General features: G+C 42.3%; 1 protein-coding gene across 10 annotated transcripts in view; it reads left to right on the top strand.

Moving 5' to 3' along the window:
• The first annotated feature begins 66 nt into the window (after positions 1-66).
• LOC121935080 (tubulin beta-1 chain-like) overlaps positions 67-23,633 on the top strand; it is a 30,830-nt gene continuing 7,263 nt past the window's right edge. The window contains exons 1-9 of one of the 10 annotated variants that reach the window (XM_042476187.1): positions 71-707; positions 2,451-2,594; positions 4,767-4,833; positions 10,443-10,585; positions 13,950-14,049; positions 18,837-18,932; positions 21,072-21,133; positions 22,437-22,574; positions 23,433-23,574. In XM_042476187.1, coding sequence (XP_042332121.1) covers positions 13,952-14,049; positions 18,837-18,932; positions 21,072-21,133; positions 22,437-22,574; positions 23,433-23,574 — 536 coding nt within the window. In that variant the 5' untranslated portion in view covers positions 71-707; positions 2,451-2,594; positions 4,767-4,833; positions 10,443-10,585; positions 13,950-13,951. Of the gene's footprint in view, positions 708-2,450; positions 2,595-4,766; positions 4,834-10,437; positions 10,586-13,949; positions 14,050-18,836; positions 18,933-21,071; positions 21,134-22,436; positions 22,575-23,432; positions 23,575-23,633 lie in introns of all 10 variants that reach the window. The other 9 variants (XM_042476184.1, XM_042476193.1, XM_042476192.1 and 6 more) reach the window with 9 other exon arrangements.

The raw sequence follows: 23,633 nt of genomic DNA, 5'->3' as shown, positions 1-23,633 counted from the left end.
GGGGGGGGGGAACCAAGCTTGCAGATTCTTCTTCTTCTTTAGTAATAATCCAAGCGAGCAAATAAAAAGGCAGGAGAATATCACCTCTCCTTCCAAAAAAAGGGAAAAAATGAATCAAATGATAATAATCATCATCCTAGGAAGAAGGACAAAATGATAAATCCTCAAGTTAGAAGAGAGGAAGGAAGGTTGCCTCCCTTTTTCAAATCCTTTCCCCCCTGTTTTTGAAAATGTTTACCTCCTTGCTTTTCTTTTGCAAAACTGGAGAGGAGGGGGAGAGTCTTCTCTCTTCCTTTCTTGAAATAATCCTATTTTGTTGTATTTTCTGTGCAAATATAGGGCCTCGTTGCTTTGCAAAAGCAAAAGGGGTGTTTGCTTTTTTGAGATTCTCTCACCCTGTCCCTTCTTCTTTTTCTTTAGGTTGCAATGGGTTTATATTTGCTGTTCCTTCGTCCTTAGGCACAGCAAGCCCTCCGAGGACAAGCCTTCCGCTTCTGCTTCTGCTTCCTCCTCCTGATGATGATGATGTCCTGAAACGTACAAACGGAAACGGTAATTCGTCGACTTCCTACCAGCCCCAGAAAGGAGGGGGAAGGAAAGGCATCATTGCAGAGAGAGAGACACACACAGCCCTGGGTTGCGTGCCTTGCGCTGGCTTTTTGCAACTGCCACCAAGCAACTCCCTTTTGCACTGAGTGAGAAAAAAGGTAAGCCAGGCTGCTGCTTCCCACCTCCTCTCCTTCTGAAATGCACCCACATAGATAGCTGCCTCGACACTGCAGGGTTTTCGTGCACTTTTGACACTTTTTTAAAACTGCCCTGGCTCCATGTTAACAGATCTAGGGATCTGTAATTTTGCTCCCTCTGACACACAGGGCTATATATCCCACAAAACTACAAGTCCCAAGTTGCAACTGCCTCCCTCCCTTGCAAAAGGAGAAACTACTAAAAAAGGTTAAGCCAGGCTGCTTTCCACCTCCTCTCCTTCTGAAATGCACATACACTGCAGGATTGCATGCAATTTGACACCTTTTTAAACTGCCCTGGCTCCAGGTTAAGGGATCTTGGGATCTGTAGTTTGCTCCCTCTGACACAGGAGGCTACATATCCCACAAAACTACAAGTCCCAGGTTGCTTTCATTTGTTCTATCATTGCCACCAAGCCTCCCTTTTGCACTGGAAAAAAGGTAAGCCAAACTGCTTTCTGCCTCTTCTCCTTCTTAGCTGCATCTACACTACAGGATTAATGGAGTCTGACACCACTTTAACTGCCATGGATCCATATTAAGGGATCCTGGGGTCTGTAGTTTCTTCCTTCTGACACAGGAGGCTATATATCCTGCAAAACTACAATCCCAAGACTTCCACAGCCCTGAGCCATGGCAGTTAAAGCAGTGTCAAACTGGATAGCTGCCTCTACACTGCAGGATTTTAATGCAGTTTGATACCTTTTTTAACAGCCCTGGCTCCATGTTAAGGTATCCTGGGATCTGTAGTTTGCTCCCTCTGACACAGAAGGCAGTATATCCCACAAAACTACAAGTCCCAGGTTGCTTTGATTTGTTCTGCAACTGCCACCATCCCTCCCTTGCAAAAGGAGACACAGTGAAGAAGGTAAGCCAGGCTGGTTTCTACTTCTTTTCCTTCTTAGCTGCATCTATACTGCAGGATTAATGCAGTTTGACAGCATTTTAACTGCCCTGGCTCCATGATATGGGATCCTGGGATCTGTAGTTTGCTCCCTGTGACACACAAGGCTATATATCCCACAAAACTACAATCCCTAGACTTCCACAGCCCTGAGCCATGGCAGTTAAAGTAGTCTTAAACTGGATAGCTGCTTCTACACTGCAGGACTTTAATGCAGTTTGACACCTTTTTAAACTGCCCTGGCTCCATGTTAACGGATCCTGGGATCTGTAATTTGTTCCCTGTGACATAGAAGGCTATATATCCCACAAAATGACAACTCCTAGGCTTTCACAGCCCTGAGCCATGGCAATAAGCAGTATCTCACAAAACTACACATCCCAGGATTTCATAGCATGGAGCCATGACAGTTAAAGAAGCGTCAAACTGCATTATTTCTGCAGTGCAGATGCAGCCTGTGTGTATGGAATGAGGTGAGTCACACACTCAGGCCCAGAAAACTCCATTATAGGTTCGCTTTAGAGTTGCCATAAGTCAAAAACAACTTAAAGGCACACAACAACAAGAGTGTATAACAGCGTATAAAACAAAATTAGTAGTGCCTACCACCCTTTCCCTCCTTAAAATGGTACTTTTCCCACTTTCTGAACTATTTGAACTTTGTAAACATTTATACTTTCTTCCTTAATGTTTATGCTTATACTTGTGTGTATGTGTGTACTTAACAATATCCTCAGTGCCTACAGACATATTTCCCCTTTATTGTAGTTTTACTTTTCTCACTTTCTGAACTTTTTTAGTGTTTGAAATCAAAGCTGCCCATATGGATCCATAAGGAGATAGCAAACAAATTGGACCTGGAGCCTGGGAGACCAAATCCTTGCCTAGGAGAGGCCTTTTTTTTACAACAAGGAGTACAGTATAAACCCCTGGATTGACCTTGGGTAAGTCCCACTCTCTCAGCCGCAGAGGAAGGCAATGGCAAACCTCTGAATAAATCTTGCCAACAAACAAAAAACCAAACAACCACCATAGGACAGGGTTGCCATAACATAAGAATCAGTTTGAAAGGTACACAACAACAAACCAAGCCCATGTTGTTCAATCTTTTGAATTTTTTTACACATTTCTTTAGAAAGTTGTTGAAAAAGTTATTCTCGCATGAGAAAGCCATGCTTCAGCAGCATGGAAGATAAAGTCCAATATTTTTCCTAAAGTCATGGGTTTATTGGGTAGGATCTGATAAACTTGTTTAAGAAGCTAGAAATCCCCTTGCATTGTTCTGCAATGGCCAAGAGAGGCCAAGGTGAAGAGCTTCCTGGAAGGCAGAAAAAGAGCCATTGTCATTTCTCTGAAGGTCTCTGACAGTCCTATTGAAACCAGTCTCCCCAAATGGCATGGCCATCTTAGCCATTACATTGCTTTGTTTTAATTCAAAAAAAACTTGAGGGGTTAAAGGAAATATCCCAGCTTCTGCATTCAAGGATTCTTTAAACTCAGTTCCTTCAACCACTCTTTGCTCAGAAGACAAAACACCTCCTTCAGCATCCACATGGTTTTAAATCAAGGCTGTGGAAGCAATTTTGGTTGGAGTCAGAGTCAGTCAAAATACCCAAAAAGGCACCAGATCCCATCTGATCTTGGGAGCTAAGCAGATTCAGCCCTGGTTAGTACTTGGATGGGAGACTGCCAATGAGCCCCAGGTCCTGTAGGGACTGCCAGAGCAAGGGACTGGCAAAACTAACCCTGAGCTTCTTGTTATTGTTGTGTGCCTTCAAGTTGTTTCTGACTCATGATGACCCTAAGGCGAACCTATTGCAGGGTTTTCTTGAGAAGTTTCTTCACAGGGGGTTTGCCATTGCCATACCCTGAGGCTGAGACAGTGCAGCTTGTCCAAGGTCACCCAGTGGGTTTTGTGGCTCAGCAGGGATTTGAACCCTGGTCTTCAGAATCATAGTCCAACTCTCAAACCACTACGCCACACTGGCTCTATTCCTTAGCAAAGAAAACCCTGTTAAATTTATGGGGTCGCCATAAGTTGACATAGGACTTGAAGGCACACACATGTACAAATATTTTTGTAAATAAATAAATGAATGAATGGTCACACACAAACACACTGTTTCTGATATTGTATATCAGAGGTGCTTAGCATTAAGTCTTCATATGGAGAGTTATGTATGCATTGTCTGTACTGCACAATGAATGACAGAGTTGCACAACTAACTACACACCCAAATGTCCATGAACACATACATCCAGCCAGTGCAGAATGCAAACAAAATGGCACCCCATGTGCAACTCATTTTCCTCAAACTTGGATTCAGTGTGGACGCTCCACATTGGCCAAAAATGTCCAACCAGTTCCATAAAGGAACAGCTTGCGTGTTATACATTCCTCTGTATTGAGTTGTATCACTGATTTTTAAATGCTCATTACCTTTTAATCTTCACTGTTAATAATTTTTGGATCTATGTTTCTAATTCCCTAACATCCAACTCAAATTCATTTAACTATAGAATGAGCCTCCCTTATCTGTAATACTTGGTACTAGAAGTGTTTGGATAACCGAGATTCTCATATTTTGGAATATTCGCCTATCTGTGTTGAGATATTTTGGGAGATGGGATTCAGTTCTAAACACAAAATTCATTTATATTTCATATACATCTTATATACAGAGCCTGAAGGTAATTTTTACACAATATTTTGAATAATTTTGTGCATGAAACTGAGGCTTCTACACTCTAGAATGAATTCAGCTTGGCACTGCTTTAACTACCATGGCTCAAGTTCTGGGATTTGTCATCGTCTGAAATGTTAGCCTTTTCTGTCAGAGAGCTCTGGTGCCACAACAGACTACAAATCCCGGATTCCATAGCATTGAGCCATGGCAGTTAAAGCAGTGTCAAACTGCATTCATTCCACAGTGTGGCAGCAGCCAAATTTTGTGTACATTTAACCATCAGAAAGGAAAGGTGTCACTATCGCAGCCATCCATGTGGTCAATTTTGGAATATTTTGACATTCCAGAGAAGAGTACTCAACTTGTTCTTCTATAATACAGAGATGTTTCAAAGCCCTTGGCTGTGATCTTTTACTCCCTTATTTCTAGGGTTTCAACTATTTTTCTTTGACCAGCACCAAAGGATCCAGCATACAGGGGTTCAGATTGCATATAGGTAAGACACCCGTATCAGTATAACTAGAAAATGTTTCATAACATGTTTCAGGTCCTCTGTGTGTGTGATATATAATAAAAGACAGCCATTAACCAACAGATCCATTGAAAACCACAAGGGACACACACAATGCTGTTAAGCACTTAGGTGTCCTTTATTCCACAATTACTGATTCCTGAAACGTTAGAGACAGAAATTGCTGCAATATGCACTAGCCAAGTAAAGAAGTATTAAACAATTCCACCGATTCAGAGCGCACCTTCATTTTAAAATGTTCATCTTATCTGTTTCAAGTTACAATCAATTTATTCTATTTCAAGGTTTCTCAGATTTCAGCTTGAAAGGACCCAGTATTCAAAGAGTGAAAATGCATATTAACTCCCAGAGAGCCAGTGATTTAAGTGTTGGACTGGGACTTTGGGGGACCACAGTTCAATTCCTGGTGACCCTGGACCAGTCTTAGCAGAAAGCAATGGCAAACCTTGCCAAGGAAACTCTAGGATAGAGTCTCCATAAGTTAATGTCAATTTGAAGGCACATAACAACAACAATATAATTCCCTTGCAGCTTCTGACGTGAAATGTGAACCCCTTTCCATGCCCATTTAATTAAAATAATACACTTTATACTTAAGCTCATTTGGTCAACAAGATAGCTGCTAGATCATTGTAAGAGCATATCACTTAACTCCCTTCCTAGTATGTTTAGAAGGCTTTCCTGGTTGTTTCTGGGCTTAGTTTAAAGGCCTAATCCAAATGGGGAACTGATATCCCACATTTACAATTGCACCATACAAAACTAGTTCCTGCTAAGATTGCCAACTCTCTTTTTTTCTGACTTGCCATTGTACTAATACTTTTAAAATCAACCTGGTTTGCAATAAATTCAGCATTCTTGTTGCTTTATCTCTACACCAGCGAGAGCTTTATTGGCTTCATTGCTGAGAAACAACTCTGTTTAAAAAGAAGATCTGGGACAGCCTAAAAGTGGACAACACTTTTTGTTATACCTGTATTTTAGCAGAGAAGCACAATCAGTATTTAATTTCTTGGCGGGGAATGTATGACAGAAAGCTTAAACCAGTTTTGGCTTCCCTGTGCAACCAACTGTGCACATGACTTGAATTCTGACTTATTCAAAAACCTCCTATTCAATCTTATTAGTATTTATGGACCATTCAGGATGTATAAAAGCAAATAAAGGCAATAAAAAATGGCACACAACAAAAAAAAGTTGGTAATGATGAGCATCACAGCCTAAATACGCTAAAGGTACCAGATCCCATTTGATCTTGGAAGCTAAGCAGGGTCAGCCCAGGTTAGTACTTGGATGGAAACTACCAACCACCATAGGCAATATTTGAGAGAGAGATTTTCAACTGGCAAAACCACCTCTAAGGATGCACTTTTGACACTTACATGGGAATAACAGTCTGTGGTGTTCATTATTTTGTGAAATAAAACCCACTGAAATTCATGGGGTCACCATAAGTTGACAGCAGCTTGAAAGTACACACACACAATAATGAACATCACAGATTAAAATGTGCATTCAGGTTTCACTGGGCTATTCCTCCCATGTAACTGTCAAAAGCATAGGCCTTTTTTTTTTTACGGTGCACAGCCTATTCCTTGTGAGAATAAAGCACACATTTACGTTGAAATAGCGTGGGAAAGAAATCTGCATAATGAATACATAGACACTACTTCTATTTTGACATATGGATCATACCCCCTAGTATTCAAGTACAGTAGTGTGCATTAGCCACTTAATTGTTCAATAACTGGTTATGAACCCGCAAGCAAAACAATCTGCAACTGTGAGTCACAGAATGCAGTCACACAGTATCTGGGAATCCACATTGAAGGGCAGTGAAAAAACTAACATGCATTTAATAGGCAAGAGGAGTTGTTACATGCCCAAAACAGGTTCTAGAGCAAGGAGATTGCTAGGTTGCAACCTGGAAAGGTGACCTTTTACCTGTACTGGGATTGCAAGCTGAGGAGGTGGCAGCTAGCTGTTCCCATCCTCTGTTTATTCTCTTTGCTGAAGAAAGCAAAATATCATTCCTCTATAGCAAACGAAGGGAAAAGAACAAATGGAACAAGAACTCTGAGGCTGCATCTGCACTGCAGAAATAATCCAGTTTGACCAAGAAGTGGTCAAAGAAGTGGTGTCAAAGGGTATTATTTCTACAGAGCCCACAGCACTGATAGTCTAACTTTCTAGGCAACAGGCCGGCTGCTCAACCATAGAAAGCAGAACAGGCTTAATACTCTACATTTCTGCAGGCGAAGTTAGAGGTGTACCGCGATCACGTTTAATCAGTCAATCAATTAATTAATTAACATCCCACTTTTCTTCTGGCACAGGGCTCAAGGTGGCTCACAACCATGTAAAACAAAGTACAATTAAAAAAAAACTGTTAGAAGAGTTAAAATAAAATTAAACCACAATGCTGTTTAAAGTTAAAAACATGGATTTTTATCCATGTATTAAAAACATAATAAAATAATAATAATATAAATATATTTATATAATATTAAATAAAATAATAACAACATAATAAAATAGAAACTTGACACACACACACATGAAAGTCTGCATTTGCTGCAGCAAATTAAAAACCAAATGCCTGCCTAAATATAAAAGTTTTTTCCCATGTCATTTGGAAGGGCATAATACCAGACATGGGCAACTGATTTTCCAGATGTTTTTGGTACAGAATACCCAACAGCCTTAGCCAGTGAAGTCTATGATAAGTGATTAAGGGACATGCAATCCAAAAACCAGTCTAAGGCACCAGATCCCACCTGATCTTGGAAGCTAAGCAAGGTCACCCCTGTTTAGCACTTGGATGGGAAACCACCAATGATTATCAGGTGCTGTAGGCTCTGTTTCAGAGGAAGGAACTGGCAAAACCACTGTTGAGTACTCCTTGCCAAAACAAACCCTATGAAACTCATGCAGCCACCTGAAGCTGACGTGCAGCTTGAAGGCACATATATACACAACAGTGGACCCTTGTTATCCGCCGGGGTTTGGTTCCAAGATCCCCCGTGGATAACAAAATCCGTGGATGCTCAAGTCCCATTAAATATAATGACATAGCAAAATGGTATCCCTTATAAAAAATGGAAAATCAAGGTTTGATATTTGAAATTTATACTTTTAAAAAATATTTTCAAACCATGGAGCATGAATCTGTGTATAAAAAATCCGTGTATAAGAAGGGCCAGTACAATCCAAACACATCTGGAAGGCCACAGTTGTGCAACCTTGATTATAGAGCTTCTAACCCAGTGATTCCCCAAAGTTGGCCCTCCAGGTGTTTTGGACTTCAACTCCCTGAAACCCCAGTCATCTTGGCCAGCGGTCAGGAATCCTGGGAGCTGATGTCCAAAACATCAGGAAATCCCTTTCTAACCCAAGAGTGAGAATTGTGTCCTCCAGATGCTGGACTATGACACCCGGCCTTCTTCCCCACTGGCTGTGCTGGCTGGGATTTGCAGTCCAACAACACCTTGAGAAGCCTCATGATTCCCACCCTATTCCAACCCAATGAAATCCCAATCCTACACATGCATAGTCCCGAGGGAAAAGTAATCGACTTGTCTGAGCAAGATAAAAAGTTATCCTGCCAGCTGAACAGCTTCTGCTGTTTTGTATATTAACATACACAAAAAGCATATACTCGGCATGAAGCACAAAAGTCTGAAAACACAGTTCTTGGATAGCCAGAGAGAAATATAAATTTCATCAAGGTTCAAATGTTCCTTCTTCGAATGTCTTTAAACAGAGGATGCCCATCTCTTGGGTGCGCTTTTGTTGTGTATTTCTGTGTGGCAAGGCGTTAGTTAGTCTAGATGCCCTTTGCAGTTTCTTCCAACTGTAAGATTCTATGAAATACATATTGTCAGATGGCAATCCACGAAATAGGTACAGAATAGGTCTGAGTCTGTAATTTGAAATTGCAGGGTTAATGGAAACGATATAAATATTCAAATTAACTCAGTTTCCCCAAAATTTACAATCTTTCTGGATCACTGGAGGCACGATTAAGTGGCTCTTTCACAGCCATTTTAATCCAATTTAAGCTTAGGGTGCTTTTGGCAAGGAGAGCCCAGATAAATCCCCAGTTATTTAGATGGAGTTGCTATGCTAAATTGCACAGTAAGATTTTTGTATTATACAGTATACTCAAATTGTATAATATTCTTAAAGGGTACTAAAAGCACAGCAGTGGAAAACAAGAATAGATGGATGATACATATAGATTTGTGAGCTGCATATGATCCCACTGCTATGATTTTTGGCCTCCATTATTTTTCTGGAAAGTACTAATTTTATTTAGACAAACCTTTAATTTTTTACACTACAGCAATACTAGCATAATGCCCACAGTCTTATTGGTAGTCTTAATTAAAATAGACCCATTGTCTGGTGGAACTTGTTTTAAATCATTTTTATTAAAATTCTACAAGCAATAAAAATTGGCACACTGTAGAAATAATTCAGTTTGACAGCACTTGAAGTGCTGCAGCTCCATCCTATGGAATCCTGGGATGTGTACTTTTACACGGTCTTTAGTCTTCTCTGCCAAAGAGTGCTGGTACTTCGTCAAACTACAAATCCCAGGATTTTGTAGGATGGAGCCATAGCAGTTAGTGGTGTCAAACTTCATTATGTAGATGCACCCCAGGAGAGGCAGCTCACATTGCTTTCTGGTGGTTCAATGTAAACAAACACTAGCCTGTTACAGACTGCCAAAATAAAGCTTCTTCGGGTCTCTTTGGAGGTATGCTATTTAAATGATGCATGGGTCCTAAGAGTCCGGAGGTCGCGCCAAAGCCACACTCCATTCCTAAGCACTGGAGTGCAGCTTTGGTGCAGCTTCTGGATTCTTAGGATGCATGCATCATTTAAACAGCATACCTCCAAAGAGACCCAAAGCAGCTTTATTTTAGCAGTCTGTAACAGGCTTTCTTCCATGTAAAAAATTATTTAAAATATTGTGTAGAAAATTACCTTCAGGCTATGTGTTAAGGTGTTCATTGTTGTTGTTGTGTGCCTTCAAGTTGTTCCCGACTTCAGGTGACTATCATGGGGTTTTCTTGGCAAGTTTCTTCAGATGGGGTTTGCCATTGTCATCCTCTGGGGCTGAGAGAGTATGACTTGCCCAAGGTCACTCAGTGGGTTTCATGACTGAGTAGGGATTTGAACCTATTCTCCAGAGTCATAGTCCAATGCTCAAACCACTGCACCACACACTGGCTATCGTAGAAGTTATATACATCACAAGAAACCTTGGAGATGGAGCCCAAGTCTACACATGAAATTCATTTAAGTTTTACATATCTCTTATACAAAACGTAAATGAATTGGGCCCCATCTCCAAGGTATCTCATGATGTATCTGCAAATATTCCAAAATCTAAACACTTCTGGTCCCAAGTATTTTGGACAAGGAAAACTCAACCTTTACAGCCTTCTTAGTTTTAAAAGCTTAACTAAAGTGTTTAAAGATAGCACACTTACCGGAAGGAGGCATCCCACTTGTGCAAACAACTTGTGTTGTTTCACCAATACGCTTGTTCTTTTTAAGGGCAGGAGAACATCCTCATTCCCTTGCTTTATTGGAAAGGAGACTAATGCCGCAAAGGTAGCTTCACCTGGGTTGTACCTACCAGCAGTAACTCTTCAGTAGCCAGGAGAAAAGCAAGGAGGGAGAAACAAGGAGCCAGCATTGCCAGGTAAGGCATGGAAGCCCTCCTTGTTAAATCTTGGATTTCAGGGTTGGTTTCCCCCCCCCCCAAAGAAATGAATATTTTTTCCTCTCTGGTTTACCCAAAGTATTTTTTCCCCCTTTTGATTCCCCACCCCACGTTACTGTTGCCAAAGTTTTGTTTTAGCACAAGATCTGTGCCTTTAACAAATTTGGCTTTGCTGTCTGAAATCCAACAGGGAAGGACTAGCATGAAGTTGGAGCACTGGAGGAAGCTGTACCTGTTGGATTAAGGTGCTGTAGATGCAAAGAGCAATCCCCTAAGCATTGCCTGGAAGTGCCATAAACTCACTGGGGCTGCATCCACATTGCAGAAATAATGCAGTTTGATGCCACTTGAACTGACATGGCTCGGTGCTATGGAAATCTGGGATTTGTTTGTTGCTATTGTTTTGTTGTGAGATAATTAGCCTCCACTCAGAAAGTTCTGGTGCCACAGCTAACTACAAATCCCAGGTTTGCATAAGATGAAGCCATGACAGTTAAAGCAATATGTCAGGCTGCATTCATCCTGCAGTGCAGATTCAGCTTGTGTGTTCTACACATAAAACACTGTTTTCAGAGACAGAATTGTGGGTAGGGCTTTTGGTTATCTTCTTATTTGTATTCATTTCTCTGCCTTGATGTAGTGTGTAGTAAAGCTTCTCTTGCCTGCTCTGTGCCTTATCATGTCCGTTATTACCGTATTTTCCGGCGTATAAGATGACCCCCAACTTTTCCAGTTAAAATATAGATTTTGGGATATACTCACCGTATAAGACTACCCCTTTTCCAACGCACACCAAATAATTTTTTTAAAACCATCAGATTTGATTTCAATCTGGTAATTTTAATTCAAATGCTTATGACATGCAGGTACTTAGCAGGAAACCTTGTTGTATACCAAGCCTGCTTGGACTGGTCAGCTCTCCCTGCCTGCCCAGCCCTCCCTGTCTCCAAGACTATCAGAGTGGTAGCTGCTTTCATACAATCACCGCATACGGTGGGGATGCATCCGCGGCCTTTTTTAAGCTCCCCCCACTATATGCGGTGACTGCAGACTCTCCAGTCTGGCTTGGAAGTTTCAGCACCTGCCCTATAAGACCCGGCGTGTAAGACGACCTCTGACTTTTGAGAAGATTTTCCTGGGTTAAAAAGTAGTCTTATACGCCAGAAAATACAGTAAATAACAGATTAGGTTGCTTTCCAACAAAACCTGCTTGACACAAGCTGCTTGCCTCCAAACAGGGGCAAGAAATAAATATATTGATGGGTTTCTGCTCCTGGTGTGGGAAATTTGTGGCCCAGCAGAGATTGTTGGACTGCAACCCCCATAAGCCCTGACCACTACAGACCCTGGTAAGGAATGCTAGGAGTTGCAGTCTGATTTTTTATTTAATGGGAGAAATAGTGTTGCCAAGCAGGTAGGAATGTGGTAGTGTGGAGAGATGTTGTGGTTCAATTTTACCTGTTAAAAGAAATTGGTAAAAAGACTGCATCCTCTTCCCAGGTAACAGACAGAAGACTTTCTCCATCTACTCAGTTGACATTTATTTCCTCTGGATTCGGTCACAGGGGAAAAATATGAAATCTGCACAGGAGTGTTAAAGGGCTTGAAGTTTTGTAAAGATGCTGCTGCCTGAAATTGGAGCTCCTCGGAGAAGGCCTTGTTGCTTGTCCCAACACCTTGTGAAGCTAGGTGGATATCAGAGGCTGCAACCACAGTGCAGAAATAATCCAGTTAGACACCACTTTAACTGCTATGGTTTAATGTGATGGAATTCTGGGATTCGTAGTTTTGTGTGACATTTAGCATTGTCTGTCAGAGAGCTCTCAGACCACAGCAAACTACAGTTCCCGGAATTCCATTGCATTGAGCCATGGCAGTTAAAGTGGTGTCAAACTGGATTATTCTGCAGTGCGGATGCAGCCTACGTATAACAGGCCCTTCTCTGTAGCAGCACCCTGATTGGAAATCTCCCTACCCAAGGAAGTTAGACTCACTCAATCTCTTTTAAGCTTTCACTGGGCAGCCAAAACATCTTCTACACTTGTCCCGCCACATTTGCTGGGGTTAAGGGCATAGGACCCCGTGAATGTGGAAAAACCACAAATAACAAAAACACTGTGTTTTTACCTGAGAAAACACCTCTCTAGGAATCTCTAGGTCCTCAGTGCAACTCTGTGGTCAACATCTGGCAGACATTGACCATAGAATTGCAGTGGAGGAGCTACAAATGCTTAGCAGAGTGTTCTCTCTAGGAATCTAGGTCCTTCAGTGCAACTGTTGGTTAAAGTTGAGCATAGAGTTGTGCTGGAGGATCTAGATATTCCTAGAGAGAACATATTAATCCATGAATAATCAAATCCACAAAAGTAAAAGCTGCAGATGTGGAGGGATGAGTGTATAACCCCCCTTCCTTCCCCCTCTTCCTCTCTCTTTGTTCCTTCATTGTAATTATACATTAAATATCCAATTAATTTCTTTAAAGGAATCGGGATTCCCAGTTCTCATGATGTGTGAACTAAAAATTGTGGATTCAAATAAGGTATACAATTCCAAAAGCTCACAAAACATTCCAGAGATTGGAACTGACTTGTTTAACAATGGGATAGCCCTTTAAACCACAATTTGAGGTTTGCATGTAATGACAAATCAGGAATCTTCTAAGTGAAACTTATTTCTGATTTATTCTTCCAAGTTATGTGGGGAGAAAGGAGGGCAGAAAGCACATAAACTTCAGGCTTTGCATTTAGCACAAAATCAGCAGTTGGAGTAGTGCCGCCCTCCAGGTGTTGTTGGATTGTAGCTCCCAGTTGCACAAGGCATCAGAGCTAATGGTAAGGATGGCTGGGTGTTGCAGTGAAACAAAATCTTGAGGGCCACTATATTCTGACCCCCAAACTACATGTGAATTAAAACATTGCATGTTAAGCTATACTGCATGTGGAGAGGCACAAAAATTACCTTTAGGCTATATGTTGTGTGCCTTCAAGTCATTCCCAACTTCTGACGACTCTAAGGTGTTTCTTGTTCTGAACTTCCAAAATACTTCTTTAAGACAGGGCAAAGTGAAGCCCGCAGGCCACATGTGGCCTCTGGGAATCCTAGAAACAGCCCATGGGACTTCTCAAAAGCCTCTCCAAGTCCTTAATAATGTTGTGCATGAAACAAAGTTTGTGTACATTGAACCTTCAGAAAGCAAAGGTGCCACTATCTCAGCCACTCGTGAAAAAAGTTTTCGATTTTGGAGCATTTTGGATTTTTGGACAAGGGATACTCAATATGTATTTCTGTCTTGCCTTTTTCTTTATTGCTTTATGAGTTCTCTATTTATTTCTTCTTCGACAAGCCATGTGTGCGGTTTGGCTGCAGGTCGGACAATGCGGCAATCAGATTGGACAGGAATGGTGGCAAATCATTACCAGTGCAAATAAAAAAGAAATTGACATGTAAGTCCACGTCTCCATCCCCTCAGCCGATTATCTGCTCCATTTTAATGATTACCTAGAAACCTGGCAAGATGCAGTCTATAGTCATGTCACCTCCCCACAGTTATTGCACTTTATAACAGGATGAGGTCTAAAGTCCTTTGTTGTTGTTAACTGCCTTTGCATCGATCTCGACCCATGGCGACCCTGTGGATGAGAAACCTCCAGGCCCCCCTGTCCTCTGTTCCTCTGCCCAGCTCCTGCAAACTTTTATTCGTGGTCTCTCTAATAAAGACCATCATGTGGCCTTCCTCTCTTTCTACTTTCCTCCACCTTTCCTAACTTTATTGTCTTTTCCAATGATTCACGTCTTCTCATAATGTGTCCAAAGTAGGACAGTCTTAAATCTTGTCGTCTTGGCTTCTTCCAGGGAGATCTCTGGCTTGATCTGCTCTAGGACCCATTTGTTTGTTTTTTTGGCTGCTGTCCATGGGATCCTCAGCACTCTCCTCCTGCGCCACATCTCAAATGAATTGGTTTTCCTCCTATATTCTTTCTTGAAGAAGTCCTAAACACACATAAAAATGAGTAAGTTTCGTTGTACTTAAACCAAGTCTGCATCCAAACTGCAGAAGTAATCCAGGTTGACACCACTCTAACTGTCTTAGCTCAATGCTATGGAATTCTGGGAATTGTAGTTTGTTGTGGCACCAGGGCTCTCTAACAGAGAAGGCTAGATGTCTCACAAAACTACAATTTCCATAATTCCATAGCATTGCACCATGGCAGTTAAAGCAGTATCAACCTGGATTATTTGTGCAGTGTGGATGCAGCCTGACTTATTTGCAAGTAAACATATATAGGAAAAAGCCAGTGCAGTTCTAGGCTGTATCAACAGAATTATAGTGTCCAGATCAAGGGAAGTGTCCTGTTTTGGTTTGGTCAGACTCACCTGGAATGCTGTCTCCAGTTCTGGGCACCACAGTTAGTTTGGGAAATATGCAAAGGGATTTTGTAGCACCTTTGAGACTAGTGAAGCAAAAGAAGTTATAGCATAAATTTTTGTAGCCTTTGGGGCTGTGCAGACAGCCCCTAAGGGGCGGCCTCTAGCTGTCCCTTTTACAGCTAGATTGGGGCTGCAGCAACCGCACGCCGTGACCCCAATGTGGCCTTTGCAGGGCGCAAAAGCAAGCCACAAAAAGCGACTTCTTTCAATTACAAAGGTCAATAGCTGTGGCACCATGGATTTACAACTCTGCTTTGACGCTGTGTCGTTAGGACACAGAGCCAGAGGAGTGCATGATGCTGTGCATCATGTGGTATGGCGCACGGTGCCACAGCGCTCTGGGGGCAGAGTCAGGGCGTGCATCATGTGGACACTGCCCCAACTCTACTGCCAGGGAGCCCTTTCGCAACAGTGTGCACAGCCCCTTGGTCTAGCTCCTCAGGTGCTTGGAGTGAATGCCTGCCTTGGTTCCTCAACAATCATAGTTAAAGCTGAACTTGTCATCTCTTCACCATACCCACAAGTTTTGCATTTCTTTGGCTATTCATACAGTCTGCTTTTAAAGGTCCTTCCTGGGCTTCAGTTCACTCCTGTGCTCCCATGGAGATTGGGCCAATATCAAAATTCAAATTGCATGCCGCTCAGTGCTAAATTCTTCACTCTCTTATAGGTTAAGTAATATGACCCTGTCCTTAGCAGACAGAAAATAAAATAATCTCCCAACATCACCTATTATTTAAGCAGGAAAATCCACTCCCAAAGCACATTTGTGGAAATCGTACAGTTAGCTAAAATGTCAAATCTCTCTACTGAGAAATGTCTCAGAAGACAAAGCAAACTAACTTTATTTGAAAAGCAGCCATATTAGGCACAGACAAGTATTTTTAAATAATACTGGCAAAGTCCAAAAATAACTAAAGTTCCTGAGAATCTGCTCTGTCAGTCAGAAATGCTTCCCTGGGCTCTGAGGGAGGACAATGCCAAATAAAAGCTAAAAACATGAATATAACTATAAATTCATGTTTCTTAGTCACGCTCAAATGGAGTACATTTTGGGACTCCTCCTGGACAGAAGACTGAAATGCAGGACATGTCCTGCAAAAGGAGGACATCTGGTCACTGTGCTTTCAAGCTGAATCTGCACTGCAGAAATAAAGCAGTTTGACAACACTTTAATTGCTGTGTCTCAGTTCAGTGAAATACTGGGATCTGAAGTTTGTTTTAGCACCAGAGTGCTCTGACAGGGAAGGCTGAATATCTCACAAAACTACAAATCTCAAGTGTTCCATAGCATTGAGCCATGGCAGTTAAAGCAGCGTGAAACTGCATTATTTTTGCAGTGCAGATACAGCCTCATCCTTAGAGGAAGGTAATGGCAAAACTACCTTGGAACAAATCTAGCTAAGATCTGCTGTAACTGAATCAACTTGAAGCCCCACAACAACAACAAAGATTGTGGTTCCATTCTACTTGCTATGCTTTTTAACACACACACACACACTTGTGGATTAACAAATGCAGTGGATGAAAACTGTTGCTTGAAGCCTTCAGATGGGAGTCAGGTCTTTCTCTTTCCTCTCCTCCTTGCCAGCCTCTCTTGAGCTGAGCCAGGACAAACAAACAAAAAACCCTGGGTTGAATTTCAAGTCTTTTAAAAAAAGATGTGGAAGTAGAAAAATATATTTCTGAATCCTGCTAAGTGAAAATATCCCCAGAGCCATTCTAAAGAGCAGCACGCTTATACAGTGGACCCTTGTTATACTCTGGGGTTTGGTTCCAAGATCCCCCGTGTATAACAAAATCCGTGTATGCTCAAGTCCCATTAAATATAATGACATAGCAAAATGGTGTCCCTTATAAAAATGGAAAATTAAGGTAAATTTATACTTTTTTGGAATATTTTCAAACCGTGTATGCTTGAATCCGTGTATAAAAAATCTGTGTATAAGAAGGGCCGACTGTAGAAATGAAAGATGGTATATAGGGGTGTTAAGCAACCTAACCCGTCTCCCCCCCCCCAATAAATGGTTACAATAAATGGTTGTCCATTATTCTGTTTAGGAAGACTCTGCTCATGTGAGAAACAAGCAACACATCTGAGCATTTTGCAAATTAATTGGAAGTAATTTAATTTGAAACCTTCTTCCTGCCATAAATGCCCACAGTATTTAATCCGGTCTCCATCATCATCCTCTCTCCAGCACATCATAGCTAACGTTCTGAGTTACTGGCTGCTGGCTAAACTGTTTAGGAAATGCTGCCCTGTTTTATTTGCAACTGCAATGGGACTGGGGCCTTGGTGGGGGCCTATGGACTAGCATAAATATGCCAAGTGGAAGTCTATTTCAGTTATGGTGGGTTAAGGAATGGGTCAAGGAAAGGATGATAAAGAAGTTTAAATAGTCCAAGATTTTCCATACTTGGGCTCAATCATCAATCAGAGTGGAAACTGAAGTCGAGAAAGCAGAAGAAGACTAGGATTGGGAAGGGCAGCTATGAAGGAACTAAACAAGATCCTGAAATAGAAAGATATATTACTAAATACTAAAGTTGTGATTGTCCATGCCATCCTATTTCCCATTTCTATGTATGGTTGTGAGAGCTGGATAGTGAAGAAAGCTGGTAGGAAGAAAATCAATTCCTTTGAGATGCGGTGCTGGAGAAGCGTTCCGCCCTGGACCACTAAAAAGACCAATAAATGGGTCCTAGAGCAGATCAGCCCCAAACTCTCCCCAGAAGCAAAGATGACTAAACTGGGCTTGTCATATTTTGTCCATATCCTAATCTCTAGTCTACCGTAGATGAAAACCAGGACACATGTGGCCAAGCAACCTCAGAGAGTGGTTGAGATGGCAAAAGTTATCAATGAGCAGATTGCTTTTGCCTGAGCCTACTGGAAAGGGCAAGTCACCTCCTCTCCCCCCTGGCTGAGTTAATTTGACTATCTTTGCCATTTGAATTCAGTGGCAGTAATTGAAATAAGCTGAGGACAACGAGAGAAACTGGGAAGAGGATAAAGAAACTGGAACATTTTCAGAGCAGCTGAAAAAGTGGGGTGACAGAGGATTAAACAAAACAGTGCCCTTTTTCCAAAGTATTTAAAAAGCAAATTGTCGCTCATGGGGCTGTTCAAGAGTGCCAGCTGAATCTCCCCAGCCCTGTCCCAGTTTGTGGCCAGCCCTGTCCCAATGTGGCCTGGGAAATCTGGAAGAGTTGAGAACCATAGAAACAGCTTTGGGGAGCCACAGTTTGCCCACCCCAATTTTAAAACCCTCAGACCCTTTACACCTGTCTTCTTTAGCTCTGTCCCCTCTGAGTCTTTGGGACTAGAGCCCCCATCAGCCTCAACCAGCATGGTTAGTAGTTGGGGATGATGGCAGCAGACATCTGAAACAGTGGTTCTCAACTTTTGGTCCTCCAAAGGCTTTGGACTTCAGTTCCTAGAAACATTAGTCAACATGGGCCGTGGTGAGAGATTGTGGGAGCTGAACTCCAAAACATCTGGAGAACCAAAGGCTAAAAACTCCTGATCTGAAATACCTGAGAAAAAGGAGCCGTGAGCCATTAATGCTTAAAGCAGCATCTATTCTTGCAAGTTCTCCCTTTGGCTTTAGGGATCATTTTGGGGAGGAGGGAAGGGAGGCTTCCCCAGGAAATCCTCTGCTATGTGAGGGGTGGTCTATAAGTTGTGTTTTTGTGCTTTTAAAACTGGGTTTGACTTGGGCTGCTGCCACGCTGCAGAATTAATTCTGAATTCCCTAGGACTTTCTCATGCCAGTCTGTTGATGTCTGTCTCTTCTAGGTACCCGTTCTACTCCCTTGATGGCAAGCTGAGTGCTATCTGCGTGGACAGTGAGCCCAAAGTTGTCAGGAGGTTGCAGAAGCAGATCAAAAGAAAGTAAGAGGACATGACACCAGCTGTGCCAGCTGTGGCTTCCGTGTCAGCAGCAAATCCGCTCTGGTTTTGGGTCTAAAGGGGATATTCACGGTGCTCAACCTATTTTTTTTGGGGGGGGGGGGGAGGTAGGGTTCAGGCCTTTAAAAAGCTCCTTTAAATTATGGACTAAAACCCAGAGAAAATTCATGACCTCAGTGACATAGAAGCCATTACAGGATATGTCAGTCTAGTTTTATTCAAGGAAATGTTTAGCCTAGGGAAGAGAATTTCCAAAATCCAAAATATTCCAAAAACAAAAACTTTCTTCATAGGTGGCTGAGGCAGTAACACCTTTGCTTTCTGACGGTTCAGTTTACACTAAGTTTTGTTCCATGCACTAAATTATTAAAAAATATTATATAAAATTAGCTTCAGGCTATGTGTATAAGGCATAAGGTACAAAACATAAATTAATTTGATGTTTAGATGTGGGTCCCATCTTAAAGATATCGCATCATGTCTGTAAAACACAGGTAATCAGAAATGCAAAAATATCAGAAATCCAAAACATTTTTAGTCCTAAACGTTTTGGATAAAGGAGACTCAAACTCTAGCAAGAAGAGTACTTGTCCAACGGAAGCTGGTGAGGACAGAGAGAATCGAGCCTCCCTCATGGAGCACAGCCAGCATTTGGTCTAATGTGTCTTTACATTAAATAAAGTTTATAAAGTTCAAGAAACAAGGAAGGCTACGGGCCTCTAAGGCTTCTACAGGTTAAGTAGAATCTGTACTCTAGCAGAAACTGTGGGGATGTCATGGGTAGGACTATGGGTTTTCATATGGACCTGACTGTACTTTGAGTTTGGTTGTAGTTCCTGGTTCTGCTTTCAACATCCTGAGACTCTCAGCTTCCTCTAATTCTGGTTTCACTTTTCTTGCCACAGAACAAGGCTTGCAAACTCATAGGCAATTGCTGTTGAAGGCTCAGAAACCAGCTTGGGTTCAGGGGTATCTGTTATGTGAATGAATGAGATTTCCGAGGGCCAAAGGCTAGAATTCCAGAATTGAATACACTTCCTTACAGAGTATAGAAAAGGTCAGTGGCTGTGATGGCCAGAGGATCCTGGGAATTGTAGTCCAAAAAGGTAACTTTTCCCCCAAGCCCTGCATCCTCATGACTCTGAGATGTAAATTTAGGCAAAGTAATAATGGGATCAAGGGCTGGGAGAATACACAGGATCCAGAGACTGTAACTGCATCATCCAAACTCCTCTGAAGGAACTGGAACTGACCAGATGGCCATTTTCTGTTTCTTTTTAATGCTAAAAACAGAACATGTTAGAGAAGGAGCAATGCTATTTAATGGGGAAATCATGCCATCTGGAGGCTTCACCATATAGAATCTTTAGTAATGTTTTTTGTACTAATGTTTCTCATAAATCATAATTCCCTTATATCACTGAATGTAGCAGCAACAGTTGTGACATAAACAATTAGCAAAATTAAAATTGTACCTTTAAATTACATACACATAGCCTAAACGAATTTAGATGTACATAGTTCCTTGTGGAGCCAGCATGGTATAGTTGTTTGAATGTTCGCCTACGACGCTGGAGACCAGGGTTCAGTTTCCAGCTCAGCCGTGAAACCGTGAAGCTGGGTGACCTTGGGCAAGGCACACCTTCTCAGGAGAAGGCAAGGGCAAACCTCCTGCCAAGAAACCCCCATGGTGGCTTCACTTTAGGGGCGCCATCGGTCCAAAATGACTAGAAGGTGTACTCCGTCAAAAGATTTCATGTGGTTAAAGTGAAAACTTGGTAAACCGTGATTTTTTAAAAAAGAAAATGTAAAAAACAACCCAAGACCTCTCTTCGCACTGAGCCTGGCCCCACTCTCACCCTCTCTTCCACTGAACCCCAGCATTTTAAAGGGATGCAGATGAATGCCACAGACCATTTCTGCCCAAAGGCAGATGTTTATGGAGCAGTGGTGGCCCACCCCTTGTGTAGTCCACACCCCCCGTAATGACACCCCTGGGAGGTGGGAAACTGGTTCATTTTACCCATTTCACCCATGTAGACATGCACTTAGTCTGTGGCTGCTGAGTTAATCACACTCCATGTGTTTTTCTCTCTCCCTTCTCTGCCTGTTCCTATCAAGAGTGTTCAGAGAGTCTAATCTCATCGTGGGGAAGGCAGGAAGAGGCAACAACTGGGCTTATGGTAAGTGGTAAGCTTTACTGAGTCACTAAGGCTGCCAAAAGCTTATCTCCACGCTGGCTGCTCTGAGTAGGCTGGATCCATTGTAGGAGTCTGGTAATGGGGAGAGAAGAAACAGGGAGCAATGGGGGCCTTTCCTCCTCCATATAAGAATTCTGTCCCCATAGAATAAATTTTCCTTCTGTCCTGAAATTTATAGCTTTGCAGAGAGTCATTCAGACCTACAGCTCTCTCACATTTGTTGTGGTCAGATTCCCTTGAATGCTGTTGCCACATTGCAGAATGAATGCAGTTTGATTCCACTTTAACTGTCATGGCTCCATCCTATAGAATGCTGGGACTTGTAGTTTGTTGTGGCCCCAGACCTCTCTGGGGCCACAACAAATATCCCAAAATTCCATAGCATTGAGTCATGGCAGTTAACGTGGTCTTAAACTGCATTAATTCTGCAGTGCAGATGTAGCCCTAGTCACTTTGGCAGCCCCTTTTCTCTCAATGCCTGAACACTGGTTCTTTAATGCTCAACTTAAGTTTTATGTTACTGCAGTGCTAGAAATTTGGGTACTAAAGAAAAAATTCATTTGGTGGACAGGATTCCTACTTTTGAGGTGAGGCATGCCCCATTCCCCCTTGAACACATAGCTGTGTATCCCTGGTTTGTGTCAGAATCAAGATGCTTTCACCCAACAAATGCCACCCATATTATTCTGGGATGTAAAAAAAAAATTAAAATCTGGACTGCTTACCTTCCTGCCCTTTCAGTTCTGCTAAGTGTTTGAGACATGTAGAGTTAAATAGATTCTGCCTCTGAGTTTGGGAAAAGGAAAAGAAAGAGGGAAGGAAGCCTTAGGTTGCTTCCTCTTGTTTTCAGCCTCTTCATTTCCCTCTATACTAGCCAGGATTGGCAACATGGTGGCCAGCTGCAGACTACTTTACCTTCCAAAATGCTTTTCAGCAATATCAGAACTCCTCCCCCCTTGTACGAACCTGGGCCGTATCTACACAGCAGAATTAAAGCAGTTTGATACTGCTTTAACTGACTTGGCTCTGTGCTATGGAATTCTAGGATGTGTACAAATATTTCACCTTATTCATCAAAGAGCTCTGGAGCTACAGCCAGCTACAAATCCCAGGATTCCATAGGATGGAGCCATGATAGTAAAGCGATGTCAAACTACATTAATTCTGCAATGTAGCAGCAGCTCTGGAGAGCTCTGGGGCCACATGCAGCCCTTGAGTTGCATTTTGCTCTTTCCCATGGTTGAGTTGTTCCATCTGCTCAAATGGGTCTTATATTTGTTTACAGGTTATCATGGCGCCCGTCGTAAGAATGAGCAGGACTTGTTTGATCAGACGATGGAGGCCCTGCGAAAGGAGGTGGAGCGCAAGGACTGCTACTGCGGGACAGTGATATTCCACAGCCTGAGTGGGGGTACAGGAGCTGGTGAGAACATGCTTCCTTACTCCACATATCTTTCTCCCCGCATAAAACTACTCACATTTCTAGTCAGAAGGTCATCTGCCAAGAGGTTGTGTGTTCATTGCTGTTGAGCAAACCTCCATTTACCAAATGGAGGGCACCAATCCAACCCCCCATTTTAATTTTGGTTTAACCAGCCCTGCAAAATAGGTTGTCAACACTTTTCCTCATCCAGGGAAACCACCAAGATCATTTTTTGAGAGCAGCAACTTCATGATGGTGTGAGTTTTGATAGGTGGAAGTGAAAGTCCTCAATGTTTGCCCAAAATTTAAAGTATAAAACTAGGAAGGACTGCTAGCAAGGACCTAGTTAAGATCCTCAAGTGTAAAGATATAACATTAAATAGTATCATCAGACTTATCCAGTATTTTGCAGTTTCGGTGTATGGTTGTGAAAACTGAATAGTGAAGAAAGATGACAGGAAGAACCATAGAACCCTAGAGTTGGAAGAGACCCAAGGGGGGCCATCCAGACCAACCCTATTCTGCCATGCAGGAAGATAGCTCCCTATGACAAATGGCCACCCAACCTCTGTTTAAAAGACCTCCAGAGAAGGAGAATCCACCACTCTCCAAGGAGTGTCTTCCACTATTAAACAGCTCTTACTGTCTGAAGTTCTTCCTGAGCTTGAGGTGGAATCTCTTTTCCTGTAATTTGAAGTCATTGCTTCATGTCCTAGTCTCTGGAGCAGCAGAAAACAAGCTTGTTCCAGCCTCAATAGGACACCCCTTCAAATATTTAAACCTGGTGGAAGAATGATCAGTTATCTCAAGTGGCATGAAGCAATATGAACCCCTGTGTGTTGGGCTCTTCTTCCGCAGGCCTGAGTTCCCGGTTGTGTGAAGCCATCAGGGAGCAATATCCACTCGGTCGGATCCTGTCAGTTTCGGTGGCCCCGCACCAAAGTGGGGAAAGTTCTCTTCAGCACTACAACTCCTTACTGTGCCTTTCTTGGCTGCAGAGGTGAATGAAGAGGAAAGTTTGACTAACAAGGCTTCTTGGGGGACAGATTCACCAAAAGT

This window comes from Sceloporus undulatus, chromosome 6 (assembly GCF_019175285.1).
Source record: "Sceloporus undulatus isolate JIND9_A2432 ecotype Alabama chromosome 6, SceUnd_v1.1, whole genome shotgun sequence".
Classification (NCBI taxonomy): Eukaryota; Metazoa; Chordata; class Lepidosauria; order Squamata; family Phrynosomatidae; genus Sceloporus; species Sceloporus undulatus.
The sequence above is the reverse complement of the archived record's forward strand: the minus strand, read 5'-3'. Positions and strand labels throughout refer to the sequence as shown.